The following is a 19,793-nucleotide window of genomic DNA, read 5'->3' as shown; positions in this document are numbered from 1 at the left end:
AAATGCATGCAAATTTGCACAGCATACATATGTGTACTTTTCATAGAGGTCACTGGTTTTTATTAGCATCTCAGGAGAAGGAAATGGCAAACCACTCCAGTATTCTTGCCTGGAGAATCCCAGGGATGACGGAGCCTGGTGGGCTGCCGTCTACGGGGTCGCACAGAGTCGGACACGACTGAAGCGACTTAGCAGCAGCAGCAGCAGCAGCAAAGAGCTCTAGGACTTGAAAAAGCTAAGAATTACATGATAAAAAATAATCCTTCTTGTTTCGATATGTAAAAATATCACTCAGGTCCCCATGCTAGAGATATCAAGAAAACATAAAGTACAGCCCCTTTGGTTCTCATTTGTGTATCTTTAAGCAATTAATTCTAAATTAAAAGATAGCATCTGCCATGCATGCTGTTTGTGAAGTTATCTTGCTTCAGTAGTTCATCAAATAATTTTGACAACACAATTTATAATTTGACTTTAAATAAATTTATACACACACACACACACAAAGATATCCTGTACATAAAATAGTTCCCCAAAATAGGTATTGATGCAGTAAATGGTTCATTTAATTGGATACTTGCTAAAACTGAGGTCTAATCCCACTTGGGTATGTGGAGAATTCTATTCTAGGGGTAGCATAATTCCAGGAAGATGGAAAACCTGTAACTGGATCTCTTCTACCACCTTCCGAAAACAAATAGGGGTGCATTCCATTGGCCCAGCAGCCGCAGGCTTAACTGCAGCTGACCAAGTTTGAGACGACCTACAAAATCTGCTCTGTTATTAGCAACATTCTTGCCTTCATGGAATTACCAGAATGCATGTGATAGTCAGGGTTTCATTAGTGTTGAGCTAGTCTTCTCCCCACCTGCCTGTATCCCTCTGGTGCACAATGCTAGGAAAATTCTGTCATCCACAACACCCAGCTGTGTCATCCAACCACAAGCCAAGCTAATGAGGGTAAGAGCTATGCTAAATGTGAAGCCTGAGGATGGGACTCTGGCTGAAGCACTTGGATTCCAGCATATGCTTATGATTACCATTAAGCCAGTGACTCCCACGGGATAAGCTATTTTACATGGGTTATTTTTGTTGTGAGGGGGTGGGGTTGAGTAGGGGGTGGGTAATAAACTGTCTTACAGTTCTAAAACAGTTAAGTTTATGCTCTGGTCTGATTTTCGCAAAACTAGTTTTCATTCATTTTGAAAGAAATTTATACAGAGTTGAAGACACCCATGGTGAGGTACTCTCCTTAATTTACTTTCATTGGTTTGGCCATAACAACTGACACATCTTTGACCACTCGCTGAGCCAATCCCACCCTGCAAATAAAACCTTGCAAATATTTGTATAGACGTTTCCACTACTTCCCTCACCAATTCTGCAGGACATCCGAGCTAGATTATGAGACCCCTTGTACATCCTGTCTACCCCACACCCTACCCATACACCAATAAGCCTACATTACCCAGTATACCCACGCGCCCAACTTAAACACCATTCCTCTAGGAATTAAAGCTTATGTCCTCTCCAGGAGGCATAAAGCTGAATAAGACATGGTTCCAAAGCCCTCAGGCTCCCTTAAAAGCCCCTCAAGCACAGAAACTCCATCCTGTTTAGCTGTGATCCTTCACAGTACCCTCAGGAGAAGACACTCAGAAGACAAGTGCTAAGAAAGAAATTCAAAGAAACAATAAATGGATGAATGAACTGAACGACAGAGACTCTAGAAGTCTATTTTCTTAGTTAATTTTCTTACTTATTTTTCTCACTAAGTCTACTGCTAAGTCACTTCAGTCGTGTCTGACTGTGTGACCCCATAGACGACAGCCCACCAGGCTCCTCTGTCCCTGGGATTCTCCAGGCAAGAACACTGGAGTGGGTTGCCATTTCCTTCTCCAATGCATGAAAGTGAAAAGTGAAAGTGAAGTCCTCAGTCGTGTCTGACTCTTAGCCACCACATGGACTGCAGCCTACCAGGCTCCTCCGCCCATGGGATTTTCCAGGCAAGAGTACTGGAGTGGGGTGCCATTGCCTTCACACACATCATTAAAAGAATTATTTGGACAAAAGTGTTTATTATACTCACTGTTTAAAATCAATTAATGTGTTGCTAAATGTAAAACTCTCGTTCTTTCTTAGCCAACCCTTGGTTTGATTTCCAGAAGTCCAAGCAAATTGAGCAGGAACCAAAAACAAATGTGCTTACTTCCCAATTTTGCCTGGGTCTACAACAGGGCTTCCCTGGTGGCTCAGAGGGTAAAGCGTCTGCCTGCAATGCAGGAGACCCGGGTTTGATCCCTGGGTCAGGAAGATCCGCTGGAGAAGGAAATGGCAACCCACTCCAGTATTCTTGCCTGGAAAATCCCATGGATGGAGAAGCCTGATAGGCTACAGTCCATGGTGTCACAAAGAGTCGGACATGACTGAGCAACTTCACTTTGACTTTCACTTTCACAACAGAGCTGAGACTCCAGATTCTAATCCTGTGACGGGTTTTCATCTAAACCTGCTCCCTCACCTGAGCCTCTCCTTTACGCAACAGCCAATGCCTGTGGACAATTGGATGACAAACACTTATAACAATAAAATGAAACCACCAAAAGGCCTACATACACTTTTTACTATTTTCAAGCTCTAATGAAATGATGTGTTTGAATCTCAAAAACTATTATTCTGAGTAAAGGAAGGCAGACACAAAACAGTATCTACTATTATGTTCTGTTTATACGACTTCCAAGAATAGGCAATACTGACGTACAGTGGTAGAAGTCAGAAACTGGCAGGATATAAACGGGGTGTGAAGGAGATTCTTAGAGTGATGGAAATGTTCTGTATTTTACTTTGGATGGTAGTTACATGGGTTAAAAGTCAACTAGCTGAATCAACTGTGAATTTTACTGTATATTGAGCATATCTCAACTTTTAAATATATTAAGTACATTTAATACATTAATACTTTTAATACGTAAGTACATTTAATACTGAAGCGGCTACCCACTCCAGCATTTTTGCCTAGAGAATTCTATGGACAGAGAAGCCTGGTGAGCTACAGTCCATGGAGTTGCAAAGAGTCAGACACGATTGAATGACTAACACTTTCACTTTTTTCAAGTGACTATTATCACTAAATAAAAGCTTTTTTGAGGCTGTGTTTTCAAAAATGTTGAAGATCTTTAAGATCATTGACATTACATTAATTTCTTGCCATAGGAGTGGTTGAGGTGATGAGAGACAGGAGAAGACAGGGTGGGTGGTTTTTGGCCTCCATGCCCATCTCTCTCACAGGCACGTGCCAGCAGTAAGTCCTCAGATATCTCAACTGGGGGACCTGGTCTTTCACAAAAGCTCAAAAGCAGAAAATGAGGAAATAGTTGAAACATATTTTCCTCCTTAAATTGCGTGTACGTGTTGCTGGACTATTGAAAAACACAGAGAAAACATAGAATATGCTCACATATTTCTTGGAAATCTCTGCTTTATTTAAATCATATTAAATTTATTCTAATTTTGTGCCAATATAACTAGAAGTATGATATTAAGAAAATTTATCTTTCAAAAATTAAGTTATGAATAAATACTGTTTTAAATGTGGACAGAAAACCATAAAAGGCCATGGCACTCTTCAACAGTACCTAACACCCCTATTAACTGGGCTGTGTGTCTTAGTTGCTTAGTTGTGTCCGACTCTTTGTGACCCCATGGACTGTAGCCCGCCAGGCTCCTCTGTCCATGGGGTTTTCCAGGCAAGAATACTGGAGTGGGTTGCCATTTCTTTCTCCAGGGGATCGTCCCAACCCAGGGACTGAACCCAGGTCTCCTGCATTTCAGGCAGATTCTTTACTGTCTGAGCCACCAGGGAAGCTATTAACTGGGCTACCAACTTACAATCACATGAAAAACAAAAATCAGTTCTGCTTATTGGACCGGCTGTATTTTTCAAAGAAAATATGAAAGACACAGACCTTACTGACAAGTCATTCTACCTTTGGTAGCTTCTTTGAAATGAATCAAATTTTGGTTAAGAGTAATCAAAGGTACTACATGAGACAATACATGCTTCCCACAGAGACCACAGAAGTACCCAAGAGATCATCTACACAAGAGAGCTAATGGAGAAGGGGAAAGATGTTATTACAAAATGAGGGCAGGTAGGAGTCCATGTTTTGGTTAAAAATCCAGGATTATCTGATTGCCCTCTTTACCAAATTAACTGTAGAGAATAAGAGAATTTCTGAGTTAGGAGGGATCCTAGAGGTCAGCCTGTAGAAGTCCTTCATTATCCTAATGAGAAAACTGGACATGTAACCAAGCTCATTCTGCCTCCATCATTTTCCCCAGACTGCACAGTGAGTGGTCCCTCCCCCTTGGCTGGTCTCCTGTTACCAGCCTCAGCACACCAGCAACCATGGCTACGTGTACTGTTCCTTTTCCCCAGACTGGTGCTCCTGACAAAACACTCTTCCCAGTCTCCTTCCTCCTGCTAATCCAGGCTCATTCTTTAAGACTTAATCTAGCTAGGACCCCTCCCAGATGCCTTCCTTAACCACATCTTATCCTCAACAATGTAGCCCCAAGCGTTAGTTACACCTTCTCTGCTTTCCCAGAGCATCTCATGAGATTTTCCTCCACCATTCTTCCCACCATTCAAAGACTGAATGTCCACTCTGGGTCTGGGGGCTAATGCTGGGACACAGAGAGAGAGAGACATCACTTCTACCCTCAACGAGCTGTACTTCAGATGCCACTGAAATGCCTGATGACAGTCCATCTATTCTCACTGAAAGACGAGTAATCATTTTTGCAGCCCCAGGACCTGATAGGGTATATGGCATACAGAGACTCAGTAGAAGGTTGCTCAATTTCACTTTTATTGTAAAAATCAGTTTAAATTCTTCTTGTTTTAATAAGCGAAGTGACCCTTGAGCAAAATTTAATCTTTAAAACAATGGAGGCCATATTTACCTTCTTTTTATTATCCATGCTGCTCTCAGTTTTATGTGTCAAGGCATGTTCATTTACAATTGTTGCCAGCTTTGATTTCTATCTTTACTTCATAGCATATCATCAAAGAGTTTATGTTTTCCTATGACGAAAGGCTAGTTTAGTAGATTCTGGGAAAGCAGGTAGTATGCAAAATCAGGATGGTATATTCTCCAACACAACACCAGTCCAACATTTCTAATACTTCTAGGTTCAACATTATAGCCAATTATGAAAATATGATCATATATTTAAAATAGCTTCACTATTATTTAGTGAATTAATTGTTCACTTACTGAGTAAGCATGTATGCGCCAGGGACCCGAGATGAATAAGACATGGTCCAGGGCATAAATAACCTCCTCATCTTTAGAAAGGTCAGCCACATAAGTCTTACTATTAAGTAGCGGGATAAGCATAATAAGAGGAGTATAGAGGCAGAGAAGGCACAGAGGTGGAGTGAGCAGTGTGGCTTGGAGAGGAGGCAGCCCTCACAGAGGAAGCAACACTGAGATTTTGGAAGACTTCCCTAACAGCTCCTCGGCCCAAGGAGAGGCCACATCTACACAGATCAGCCCCCGCAGGGTTTACTCAGCAGCAATTTGTTAAGACTCTTACTGAGTGTCAGGCTCTTTAACGGAGGAGGGGGAAGGCAGTGAGAGTCAGCCATGAAGTAAACAGTGCTCCCTTCCCAGAAGCGCTGACACACCACTGTGGGCCTAGTGATAAAGGCTCATCCTACACGCAGAAATGTTATCACGGGATTATAAGCAGGAGCTCAAGTGTGTTCAAGTCTTAGATTTTAGAAGTGCTAGGTTTCTTTCTTGACTTTTGGCCAATATTCAGTTCATTTTAAAAGCTCCGCTCTTGGTCCTGCCTTCCTCTTTCCACCTTCCCACAGCTAAGCTTTGACAATAGGTTCCCCTGGCCACCTCTGCTTCCTGACCTCAGTCACTCTCCAACCTGTAGCAAACAGGCTTCCCCCTCTCATTTCCATCAGACCCAGGCTAGCAAAGGTCTCCATTGTTATCTACACTACAAAGTCTGTGGACAATGTTTAGTTTTGACCTTACTGGTCATTTAGATACCTGATACAGCTGTCCACTCATTCTAAGTCTGATGCCTGAGCTTCCAGAAAGTTCCCAAATAGTCTCCATCAGGGGTCCCCAAAGCTCTACCTGACTCCACCTGGCGCTGCTCCTTGGGTTCCACCTTCGCTCCACTGCTGTCTCTACAGAGACACTATAATCTCCTGCCAGATCTCATCCAGTCCCAGTTTTAACCATCTCTCAAATGCTGAAGTCTCCCGCGAGTAAATAGTTTAGAACTCTCAGCCTTGATCTCCTGCCCGAGTTTCCAACTTGTATAGCCAACTATCAGCTGGGTACTGGATGCAAAGAACCAACTCATTGGAAAAGACCCTGATGCTGGGAAAGATTAAAGGCAGAAGGAGACGGGAACGACAGAGGACAATATGGTTGGACTCAATGGACATGAATTTGAACAAACTGGGAAATGGTGAGGGATAGGGAAGCCTGGTGTGCTACAGTCCATGGGGTCAAAAAGAGTGGGACATGACTTAGTGACTGAACCGAACTGAACTGAGCTGGGTACAGCAGCTGAGTTCCAAATTTCACAGGCTAAATTTCTCCTGTTCACTTTCTGCGCATCCATCAGAATTCTCAATTTCAGTTCTTGTGACCCCATGGACTGTATAATTTTCCAGGCCAGAATACTGGAGTGGGTAGCCGTTCCCTTCTCCAAGGGATCTTCCCAATTCAGGGATGGAACCCAGGTTTCTCGCACTGCAGGCAGACTCTTTACCAGCTGAGCCACCAGGGAAGCCCGAGAATACTGGAGTGTGTAGCCTATCCCTTCTCCAGCAGATCTTCCCAACCCAGGAGTCGAACCGGGGTCTGTGCATTGCAGGCGGACTCTTTACCAGCTGAGCTATGAGGGAAGCGTCAGTTCATAACACTCCAAAACAAAAACTCAAAAGAGTTTTTCCTGGTCCCCTGTATGCATTAATCACCAAATCACAGCAACTTCATTGCTGTTTTCCCCACAGGCTTCCCTTATTATTCCCTTGTATCTGTATCCTCGTCTAGACTCTCATTGTCTTTACTTGGATCGGTGCATTAGCTTTCCAAAGTGTTTCTCTGCCCCACAATTATGGTGCACCTTAAAGCTATCCGTTCCTCTCCAGAGAAATAAAGACACAGGGGGATCCTGGAACAGAAGCAGCAAACAGTTACAAGACCACAACTGTGAATTTATGGATTTTAACCCAACAGCTCTGAAACCAGATTAAAACTGCAATGATCTGAACTGGGTATGAGCAGAGAGGTGGGAGTGGGGAGTGGAAGAGACAAAAGAAGAAATAAGTGTAAAATTCAGATGAACTGAAGAGAGTTCCTTCTTAAGACCCCTTCAAAAGTCCTCTGAGTAGCTAAGTATTGTATTAATACTTCCATGAACTCTAAAGAGAATGGGTGCTAATGTTCCTTAACTTCCACAATAAAACTGAGTATAGATAAGAGTAGTATCGTGTCTATTTAGGACTGTATAATTGAAACCAGCTTCTCCTAGGCTTCTTCTAAACAATGACTCATGTTGTTTTAGCTGGTGTTGACTCACTGCCCCACAAAGGATGACACAGCTTTAAACAAGCAGAGCGTGGCCTGCTTTTTCCAATTACCAGCTTCCAGCAACTGAAGAGGGGGGAGTCCTCTGGCATGGGGCTTTCTGCAACTAAGCACAATTTTGATTTTACCAAAATAGTTGCCAAGTGGACCTTGTAATCACTGAGCTTTCTAAGTGAGGAGGAGAGAAGTGAAGTTGTGGTATGTTAAAAATCACAGGGGCCAGGCATCATCTGTTCTTTCAAAACAGAATCTGCGGAAACTTAACAGTCAGCGCTTTTCCCATTTAATTGCCTGCTCGACTGAGGTCAGCAAATGTTTTTCTTTAAGATGCCAATGAAAAGTCACAGCCAGTGTGTTTTCGAGACTCTCCAAGTTAAGTCTGGTGAGATAACGAGCATGGGGAGTCGTAATAGTGTTTGAAAGGAAGCTAAGGAAATGTCGTTCTCATAACGGTCACCACCTTTTCTCCAGTTCTGGACATTTAATGGTCTCCCATCAAGTCTCCGGTTTCCCCCGCCTCCATGTTTTCCTTGTTGTTGGCCTGACTGCTCCCAGAACACATTTGTCCATGCCTTGGGCCAGCAAAGGTGCCGAGGTAATGAGAGCGGGTGACCAGAGGTCGGCAGGACAAACTCAGAGCCCTGACGCATTCCACAAGGCCCCTTTCCATTCTTTGCTCCCCAGCTGAACCACAGAGATTAGTCCTCACTCATTACTTTTTTTGCAGGATGCTCAGTTCCTATTAGTAATATACTCTGAACAACTCGGCTGGTTAAAAATAGAGAACACTTCTAAAGACATGGCAGTTGGCAGAGAAGCCCAGACCACACTGTTTATGTATAACTAAAATGACCGTCCAGTCTTTAATAGTTCCAGTGTTCTGAAAAACAAAGCTGATCAAAATGAATCCCCTGGAAAATGAACACAAGTGCCTGGAGGCCACTCTGTGGACTCTGACCTCTCCAGAAGATTCAAGTCCAGACTGCAATGAGCCCTGGGTTTGTTTTCTAAACAGAAATCCTTGAAGCCCAATTTTGGTTCAGCATCATCCGTGGCTCCAGGGTCACTGAGGGACAAGGACTGTGCTCAGGCGGACAGGAGACTAGGGATGGCCCGGAGTCCAGACTGGACTGTACAATCTAGCTCAACTTATCCTAAGTTTTTGAGCAACATTTAGAACAGACCTGGTCTGCACAAAGGCAAGGTCCAGGAGCTGCTTATCCCTTGGTTGGTTTCAGAGTCAAGATAAAGTGAAAACCTGACTGAATATTAGGAGAGACAAAAGGAAAACCCCGATAATTCTCCTGGAGCCTGTTTCTTGACCTGCATTAAGAACTACGTTATAGATCACATGGAAAGAACAAAATGAAACATATGTTTTTAGCCGTAGAAATCAGTCTTAGTAGTTAGAGAAAACAACTGATAAAACTAAAATGAAAAAATTCTAAGAACATGAACCTACAGGTTAAAGGATTAAAAAATGCCTTCCCTTCCTTCTGCCTAAAAAAGAGTCCAGGGAATATTTCCTATAACCCCAAATTGCTTGGATCTCACTTTCATGATCAAGCTGACTTCTATAATACATTTTGTCCATTTTTAAAATACTGTTACCTAAATGAGACTGCAAGAGGGCAAGAATACAGCTTTTACATTTTAAAAAAAATCCCATTATTTCCCTTCAAGGGGTAACAAAATTTCTCAAATTATATCCATTCACAATTAACCTACTCCATGCTTATTCCATTTAAACAGAATAGTCATGATTGCAAAAAAATGATTAAATCAACACTAAGCATACACATGCTAGTAAAGTAACACTCAAAATTCTCCAAGCCAGGCTTCAAATACGTGAACCGTGAACTTCCTGATGTTCAAGCTGGTTTTAGAAAAGGCAGAGGAACCAGAGATCAAACTGCCAACATCCGCTGGATAGAGAGTTCTAGAAAAATATCTATTTCTGCTTTATTGACTATGCCAAAGCCTTTGACTGTGTGGATCACAATAAACTGTGGGAAATTCTTCAAGAGATGGGAATACCAGACCACCTGACCTGCCTCTTGAGAAACCTGTATGCAGGTCAGGAAGCAACAGTTAGAACTGGACATGGAACAACAGACTGGTTCCAAATAGGAAAAGGAGTATGTCAAGGCTATATATTGTCACCCTGCTTATTTAACTTATATGCAGAGTAAGTACATCATGAGAAATGCTGGACTGGAAGAAACACAAGCTGGAATCAAGATTGCCAGGAGAAATATCAATGACCTCAGATATGCAGATGACACCACCCTTATGGCAGAAAGTGAAGAGGAACTCAAAAGCCTCTTGATGAAAGTGAAAGTGGAGAGTGAAAAAATTGGCTTAAAGCTCAACATTCAGAAAACGAAGATCATGGCATCCAGTCCCATCACTTCATGGGAAATAGATGGGGAAACAGTGGAAACAGTGTCAGACTTTATTTTGGGGTGCTCCAAAATCACTGCAGATGGTGACTGCAGCCATGAGATTAAAAGATGCTTACTTCTTGGAAGGAAAGTTATAACCAACCTAGATGGCATATTGAAAAGCAGAGACATTACTTTGCCAACAAAGGTCCGTCTAGTCAAGGCTATGGTTTTTCCTGAGGTCATGTATGGATGTGAGAGTTGGACTGTGCAGAAGGCTGAGTGCTGAAGAATTGATGCTTTTGAACTATGGTGTTGGAGAAGACTCTTGAGAGTCCCTTGGACTGCAAGGAGATCCAACCAGTCCATTCTGAAGGAGATCAGCCCTGGGATTTCTTTGGAAGGTATGATGCTAAAGCTGAAACTCCAGTACTTTGGCCACCTCATGTGAAGAGTTGACTCATTGGAAAAGACTCTGATGCTGGGAGGGATTGGGGGCAGGAGAAGGGGATGACAGAGGATGAGATGGCTGCATGGCATCACTGACTCGGTGGACGTGAGTCTGAGTGAACTCCGGGAGTTGGTGATGGACAGGGAGACCTGGCGTGCTGTGATTCATGGGGTCACAAAGAGTCGGACACGACTGAGCAACTGAACTGAACTGAACTGAAGCATAATATCTACTGTGGGAGAGTTACTATTGCTGGTTGCTAAGTGGGGATATGATAATGCTGTCCCTGCTCTCAATAAACCTATAACCAAATTGCAGCAGAAAAACACTAAATCCATAATATACAAAATAATGTTTCAAGATTTAAATAACAGGTTATAAGCACCAGTTTCTGAAAGACCGTTATCACCTTGCTATGTGATCTCAGGCTGATTCTCTGTGCCTCAGTTTCCTCCTACATCACTGGATTGTGGGAAGGATTAAATGAGACAGTGCATGCCAAGCACGGTAAGCTATCAATAAAATGAGGACTTTTGGGGGGGAAAAAAAAAGCAGAATTGACACCACAGGACACATGTGATGAATTACCAAATGATCATTATTGTTATGGTAGGTGAAAACTTCTGGCTACAACTGTCAAGGAAATCTTCAGAAAGGAAGCTTAGTCCTTTCTTCTTTAACAACATTTATCCTCTTCTGTTTTGCTTTATATCCCCAGCCACTTAAATATGGGTTCAGTCCCAACCACTGATCTGTTAACTTTGGCTACTCTGTTGGTTTTTTTCAGTATGGTAATGAAGGCGGGGAAAAGTGCGAAGGAAAGAGATCAAACATCATATTATTAGTTAAAATGGCATTTTAGTAAGTTTAACCTTTTTGTTCTAAACACCTGTCAGGTTTCTCTATAGCTCTAAAAAATATAAATCTGTTGATCGGTCTTTGTATAAAGACAAACACATGTCCATTGTTTTCTAAACACTGAACAGGAAACTTCGAAGGAATTCTTTTCCTTATACATTACAGAGTTACAAGAGCAAATCTGGTCCACTGACCAGAAAATTTAAGATAGGAATAAAGATTTCTCTCTTATACATAAAAGATATACAACTCAGAATAACTAAGACGGTACACATAGATCTCAGGTGTTGGACAATTTAAAACTACTACATACTCCTCTCTTTGGTTTCCAGTTCCTCCTTCTGCTTCCTGTCCTTGGTATTACGTGTTTGTGTGCAGTCATCATCTATCTGTCAAAGGGATCAGAGATGGAATGCACAGGTTTAATCAGTTATTAAGAGCAACACGAGACACCACAGCTGGTTCTCAACTTGACATTAGTAGATGTCCTCCCACGCTTGGAATTACTTGGCAGTGAATGTCTGTCAAATGGACAGTTTTATCTGTAATATTCATTTATTGAAGACTGATGTAAAACATCTGATACTCAAAGAATATGTCATAATCTGTGAATATTTAGGAAGATGATATATAATAAAAACAATCCACTACTTTTAGTTTCCACTCTAAGTTTTCCCACATAACGTTAACATTTTGCTGCACATCCTCTAATATTCTCAGAACAATGGACGCATGGAATTCCTTGTTATAAAAGACAGAACATTATACAAAACCCACTAACTCAAGTAACCAGACCACAGCAAAACATGAACGCAAACAAGAAAACCAAAAAATTCGCAAAGAAATGGAAATAAATGCTATCAAAATTTCTCCTGAGATTATATATTTTAGTCGTTTGAACAGCATCTTCTTTACACAGTTCTAACCAGCTTGACTATCTAATCAAAAGTAAATCACGAAGCATGTTAAAAATAGCAATATTAGAAAGAACAAAAGTACCACTAGTGGCTTTAAGATCTGCCTGAAAATAAAGAAAAAAATAGCAACAATAAATAATATTTAAATTAAATTACATAAGCAAGAAAACAATACACCAACATACACTATTTACTTTTTTTATCCTTTAACTTTATATTGGAGTGCAGTCAGTTAACAATGTTGTGACCGTTTCAAGCGCACAGCAAAGCAACTAACTCTAAGCTATTCACTTGTAAAGCAAACAACTTCACATCAGTCAGTGCCTATACTATAGCACTGCAATTCTCGTCTTAATGAGGACAGTCATTGAGGTTCTGCACTATTTGTAGATACATTTGACTTAATATTTTCATCCAAAGAGACTTAAAAACAAAACAAAGTCTATCATTTAATTCTTCTGAGAAACATTTTATTCTCTTCCATTGCTTTTCTATAGACCATTTTACTTCTATTCTTGGCTAGAACTGGTATCAAGAGACCACAGATTGAGAAAACAGAGAATGGGAATGATCTTGGAAGTGAAATTACTTGGTTTAAGGATGAAATGAGAAGAAATTTTGATTATATGCAAACTAGAATGTTTATTTCGTGTGACACATCTGCAAACCATTCAAGTAACATCTCAGGACACTGCTAAGGGGAGAAGATTCCCATCAGAGCATCCTCGGTAGCAAATCAGACAAAGTGGACGCTAATACCCACCGTCCCCGAACACAGCATTTAATTCAGCAACTTTGCTTCAATCGTGTCTGACTCTTTGTGACCCCGTGGATTGAAGCCTGCTCCTCCGTCCATTGGATTCTCCAGGCAAGAATACTGGAGTGGCTTGCCATGCCCTCCTCCAGGGGATCTTCCTGACCCAGGGATCAAATCCACATCTCACATCTCCTGCTTTGGCAGGCAGGTTCTTTACCACCAGCACCACCTGGGAAGCCTCTTTCATACTAACCTTTAACTTTATATTGGAGTACAGTCAGTTAACAATGTTGTCATTGTGGAATAAAATTTTGCTTCCAAAAAACAATGTACTTTGAAAATTAGGAATTTTATCATTATAGGTTTCACAAACTCAGACCAGGTAAAACTAACCCTTTTTATTGTATGCTGTGGCAAAGCTGAAAAAAAAAAGTAGGTTAAAATATATTGGTTGACTTTTTAAGGGCAAAAACGGCACATATAATAAAACTAGAGAGAATACTGAATGTAGATTTTATAGTTTGTAAAATAAATGTAGAAGGAATGAGAAAAATAGAAAATCATTAGAACATCACTGTAATAAATGTTATTGGCAAGATCCATATATGGACAAGAAAATCAGAGGAAGAAAGTTTGAGGAGTTAACAGGATGTTAGCACCATCAAAAATTATCCCAAGATACTGATTAATTTACATAGGGAAACCTGTAACAACCTGCAAACAACACCTTAACCAGGTGATGAGAGCTAACATCAACAAGACCGTGACATTATGAACCCCCAAAATGATGTACTGAGAAAGGCCTGACATCATTCAGTGAAATTCTCGCCCAAAATGCATAACTTCTATCCAATCAAGAGAAGACATAAGACCAATCCAAAGTGAGGGACTGCCTACAACAACCAACTGGTCCTTCTAAAGTGGCAAGGTCACAAAAGACAACAGACCATCGTGGATTATGCAGGAGGTTTGGGCATCATGACCAAGTGCAATACGGAATCCCAGATGCAATCCTACAACAGAAAAATCCCAATTCTAGTGGGAAAAACTTGTGAAATCAGAATAAAGTCTATAGTTTCGTTACTAGTACTGTTATTGTTTAGTCACTCAGTCATGTCCAACTCTTTTCGACTCCATGGACTGCAGCCCGCCAAGTTCCTCTGTCCATGGGATTTCCCAGGCAAGAATACTGGAGTGGGTTGCCATTTCCTTCTCCAGGGAATCTGAAGCAGAGCACTCAAAGCCGGTGCTCTGGGACAATCCAGAGGGATGGAGTGGGGAGGGAGGTGGGAGGGGGGGTTCACGATGAGGGGACACATGTACACCTGTGGTGGATTCATGTCTATGTATGGCAAAAACCACCACAATATTGTAATTATCCTCCAATTAAAATAGATTAATTTTTAAAAAATTAAAAAAAAAAAGAGTTAAGGGAAAGTTAATGATTCTACAACACTCTAAGTTCCCTGAATTTGTTTGGAAACATTAAGGATTAATGATCAGGGAGAACAGAGCAAGATAAAAATGGACAGAGCAACTGGCAAAATATTTAGCCAAATGACATGATCAAAGGAAATGTGCCAGATGTTTTCCAACAGCTCTACACAGGGAGCCACCTACAATCAGCAAGGACCCCGCTGTAAAAAGAAACCAGAGACACCTACTCCAGTTTCAACTATCGTATGAGGAACGATCTCTAAATACCTTATTCTCTCCGAAGAATTCTAGTTCCATTACTCTTTCTGAATCCTCTAGAAAGTATACCTACTAGGCCCCAGAATTTGGTGTACCTGTGTATATGTTTATAAGCTCACATGGACCTACATTAATACTTAACTGAATGAGAGCTGGCACCTTGAAATAAATGTCTTTTTATAATTAATTAATATTTTTCCAGAAAAGTACCCATAAATATGTCACTAAAAGTTGTTAATTTTAGTCTTCTCCACAAATAAAATATTTACTTTCTATTCATCACTAATTCTAGTTTAATCAAATCATCCCCATTAGGATGAATAGTTATGCTATTAGGAAACAGTATGGCCTGGACGAAAGTTTTAAAATTGCCGTAGAGTTAGAATTCCTAGGATAACCTTGGGGAGCTTCTCTATTTGTTTTTGAGGAACAGCTGGCTCTTTTTCCTACTCTATTTTTGTCCTCTTTCAGGAAGTTTATGGTATCTTTGGAAAAACATCAGAAACACTCATGGTCATTTAAACTGTACCTTCACCAAAAAATGTTGTATATGTTATTTGCATATAATTTAGGAAACCTTTGAAAAACAAAATATCTACCTTCATCTTCAGCTACTTTTCATTTTCTAAGTGAAATCATTTTGAACATATATTTCACTCTCGATTCTGAATAAAGGTCTAGGAACTGAGCTTCCTAAAAATCACATGATTCTAAGGACAACTCCAACCATCTGTTTTAACAGAACTGAGAATTTATAATCCTTCATTCTCTTTTATCCTTACAACAGAATGTAAATATAGATGTTTGTGAAATAAGGAATTGCTTTTTCTCTCCCAACAAATGCTTAGTACTTGAGTGTCTTTCCTGCATGAGTAAGTATGGAAAATAGGTATCAAAAATATTTTACTCCTCTTGACATCAACAACTGTGATTAAAAGCGGTAATAGTCTCTTCCTTGGTGTCAGACACTAGTCTAAGTAGCTGAAGCAGGCTCCCCAAGGTCACATGGTAGAAAATGGTGTAAGTGATGAACAGAGTCTGGCAGTCTGACCTCAAGCCTGAGTAACTGGCAAGTGTACTTTATAATGGATACTTTAATAAAATAAAATGGGCAGGCCCCCCAAAAAATTACAATGGACACCCATCTTCAGTGTTGAAGAGTAACAGGGAGAGGTGTGAAATGGAGAAGCCAGGACGCAGCTTCAGCCTGTGCAGGCCTGAGTTGTTGGATCCTTTGTGTTTTGTTTTTTTTTTTAATGGGAAACTGAAGTTCATATCTGAAGCCTCTTGATTTTGAAATGTTACCACTTATTTCCAGCTTTTTTCTAAAAATCCTACTGGTCTGAAAGGTACAAGGCTACATTCTCAAGGCAGGCTCTTTCATTTCATTCATCGTTGTATCACTAATGCCTACTGTGTTTCTGGGACATAGTAGGTGCAAATAGGTTGACTCATGCTGTTATAAATGCTTCCATTTTACCTTGGCCATTTGGTAGGAATTCATTAACTTATTGAGCTCCTGCAGTGGCTGGACACTGATCTGGGCACTCAGGATACAACAGTGAAGAAAAGAGAATAGAAAAGAGGGCGAGAGAGAAAGAGAAAGGGAGAGAAACTATATCTTAGTGGGGAAAAAGATAGGCCAAAAGAAAAAAAAAATCAAAAGCACATAAAGTTAGATGAAGTATAGGCTTGGAGAATAAGCAGATGACTTGCTCTGAAATAAACTACGCTACCCAGAGCTAAAGAATGTTGATACTCAGGAAATCAGATACAATAGCCCATGCTTCCTAGTGCCACCCTGGTCACTACTCCACAAATATGCTACACATATGTAAGCAATTTCAAGGAGAGGGTACTCTTGAAAGAGAGAGTGCTCTCTTCATAAGTGGAACAATACATTCTTGCTCCTTGGCTTGAAAGGGAGTATTGATCAGTAGTTAGTGAGTCAAAGGTTAATAATTCAGGCCTGATTATTTCTGTTATCAGACGCATGACTGATGGTGTCCTCAGCTCCCTGTAAGAACAGGGACCCCCTTTGGATTGCTGTTACTGAGAACCGAGGAACTGAGCTATTCTCTCACAATTCGGTTGCAGGGGGCAGGGGTCATCTATCTCTTGCATCAGAGGGTGAGGGGCACAAATGTTCCCCCACAGGGGGTGCAGGGCAGTCACCAAAGATGCAAAGTTGGGGCAACATAAGTCTAATTGGCAACTGTACGGTAAAGCACCAGCTGGGATAGGCAACTCCTGCTCTCATATATTATTATCCCAGAAGACCGCATGCTGAGCAGATGGAACTTCTCCAGTCTGCTTTGGAAAGGGATGTAATTTCGGATAGCCCAAAGGGCATGATCTGGCTCCACTCTTAGACAGCTGCAGAGGGCTACAGACGGGGGCAGCCACACCAGGACCAGCTAGCAATGTGCAAACCCGGCGCCCACCTCTCACCAGTATGTCTATTTAGTTCCTCATAATCTGAGTGATTAGAGTCGACCATCATGCTTAGAAAAGAAAATACCCGAAAGACAAACACATGTTTGTACCTTCAATTAGCCTTTAAAATAATGTGCATGGCTCTTAAAACTGGAAGGAAAAAATGTTATTTTCTCATTGTCTTTATATAAAAATTAGATTTCACTCAACCTGCTCTTTTTGAAAGAAATGATATTTTCTTTGTTAGCCAAGCCCAGCCCAGGTCTCATGCCAATGCAGGTTGTTCTTCTCATGGATGCTAGCCAAGAGGATACCTCTTGAAATAAAGTCACAATCTGCTAAAAGTCTTGCAAGTCCATTAAATTAGGAAACAAGTAATCCTTATCACAACTAAAGATAAAAGCAAGAGGAAAAAATTACTGAAAATAAACATGCAGAAAAGTACACCACTCAAACTCCCCATTGGTAAAGAAAACCATTGCTCAATGGATGCATGGCAGATAGTCACATTTAAACAAATACTATTTCCCCTAAATATGTGTCAGAGACATCAAACCATCTCACTTACTAGTGTAATATATCTGAACATCCAAGATAACTTTTTAAGGGTCTTACATTCGTTTACTTAACAGAAGTCTTGCCAGCCTTGATCTTGCGTCAAATAGATGAACACCAATAACGTAATTAAGCTAGATCCCCGATTTATGAAATCTAAAATGCACATAGTGAAAAGCTTTCAGACCTCTTTTGACCTAAAGGAAAATTAGAATTGCATTTATAAACAGTCAACATTAGCAATAAAACAACAGTGATACCAATGTATGTATACATTCAAAAGTTGTTGTTTTTTTTTTTTTTTTAATCTACAAGTAAAATCGTTTTTAAAGGTCTACGGAGATTTCCTTTTTGGAGAATCTCTCCATCTGTGTTTTAGCTAATGTGAAATGTTACTAAAAAGTTCTCGATAGTGTTTGCAGGTTTAAGATAATACATTTTACTTTCTTTTCTATTTTCTGCTGCTGCTTCATTTTTTTTTAATTCTCCAATAGTTCAATAGATGAATCTGGCAGAAACGAGGCATATGCCTATTACCAGCAAGTTGTAGAAGAACACAACTCTGCTAACCTCTCCTGGCCAACGTCTTCAGAGGACAATACAAAGAACCACAGGCTCACTCATCGCGTCCACTAAAACTTGAAACCACAATCGGACGATGATGGTCCTCTGCTCTGGCAGAAAACCCAGCTGCCTGTGAAACCACCACCCCCCACCCCCCAGCCCAGGAGACTCGTGCCCGGTGGGCGATGTGGGTACCTGCTGCCGGGGAGGCTGGCGGTCGCCCGGGGCGCGCAGCGCGGCTCGGGGCTGGGCGGCGGGGGGCGCGCGTACGAGTGGTAGGCGGTGAGCACCACGCCGCCCGAGTCCTCCACTTCCATCGTCAGCCGCGCATGGCTCCGCTCCGGCCGGAGAACAAAGGCGGGGACCAGCATGGGCCAGCGCACCGGCCCGGTCCCCGGCGGGGCGGGGAGGCGCGGCCGTCGGGCTCCCGCGGCCGGGGCTCCTCCCGCGGCCGGGCTGTCAGGGGCGCGGGATCGCCGCCCCGCCCGCCGCGCGGCTCATTAGCATGGATTCGAGTCCACGCCCACCAGCCCCGCGGGCTGGGGCGGGGAGGGCGAGGTGGGGGGCCGGGGGGTGGCGTTGGGGTGGCTGGGGTGTGGGATCCCCGCTTCTGGGAAACCCGAAGCCCGCCGCGATCGTCGGAGGCTCGCGCTGGCAGCTCGGGTCAAGTTTTTCTCGCTTTTGTTTCTTTCCCTTTTTCCCTTTCTTGCCCCCGCCCCCACCCCTTCCAGCGGGAGGCTTATCCCGCGGCCGGGAGCGTTTCCTGCTCGGCAGCTTGGAGCCGAGAAAAAACCGCGCCTGGGAGCCCGTGCTAAGCGGCCGAGGGGCCGCCTCCAACGTGGGGAGGAGAGGGAGAAGATGGGACTCTCTCATTTAAAGCATCCACATCAAAAATTGAAGAAGCGGATTACGTTGCTGTTTACTTAGTCCGGTTACAGTGGACTTGATTGCCTCTGGGGCAGGAACTGCCCTCCTGCGACAGGCTGAGCACCTCCCTCACCCTGGGTGCCACAACCACCAAACTCTGCCTGGCCCCGCGTCCCTGCCCTCCTCCCCATCCCCATCAAATTCAGATACTGCCTTTAGAATGGGAGAAAACTAGACTTGATCCTTAGGCGAAGAGAGCATGTTCTTCCCAGAGGTGGTTATTGAAGAGGGGTCCAGGGACCCGGCAGGGAGGCGGGTAAACGTAGCATACTCAGAAATTTGGGGTCTGAAATGCATCTTTAAAGAACACTCTAATCTATGAAAAGGAGAAGCAAAACATCTCACCAAAACATCTCACCCTATAAAAAGGCCCACCCTGTCCAAGCGCTTGACTTGCTGGCACTTATTCTCCCCTGGGAACCTAGGTTACCCCTTACTGAGGGGCGACCTGGGTCCTGCTAAGACTCTGTCTCTCAGGGTCTGTTTCTGTATCCCTGAACCAGAGAGTAATCTCACTAAGTACATGCTGGTTCTCTCTGTTGCTTCCTTCACTTTCACCGAGAAGGGAGACATTTGTTTTCATTGCCCTTTCAGAAACTGGGAAGACAAAAACAAACGATG

The 19,793-nt window shown here is 42.3% G+C and overlaps 1 protein-coding gene across 1 annotated transcript in view; it reads right to left on the bottom strand.

Annotated features, from left to right (window-relative positions):
- Nucleotides 1–18,722, bottom strand: part of ARHGAP28 (Rho GTPase activating protein 28) — a 139,406-nt gene extending 120,684 nt beyond the window's left edge. Inside the window, exon 1 of the mRNA XM_086372348.1 lies at nt 18,441–18,722. Coding sequence (XP_086228474.1) covers nt 18,441–18,616 — 176 coding nt within the window. The 5' untranslated portion in view covers nt 18,617–18,722. The remainder of the gene's footprint in view (nt 1–18,440) is intronic.
- Between the last annotated feature and the right edge of the window lie 1,071 nt (nt 18,723–19,793).

The sequence above is a fragment of the Bos grunniens genome, chromosome 24 (assembly GCF_055505025.1).
Source record: "Bos grunniens cultivar Pamir isolate PY7600 chromosome 24, Bosgru_T2T1.0, whole genome shotgun sequence".
Lineage (NCBI taxonomy): Eukaryota > Metazoa > Chordata > Mammalia > Artiodactyla > Bovidae > Bos > Bos grunniens.
The sequence above is the reverse complement of the archived record's forward strand: the minus strand, read 5'-3'. Positions and strand labels throughout refer to the sequence as shown.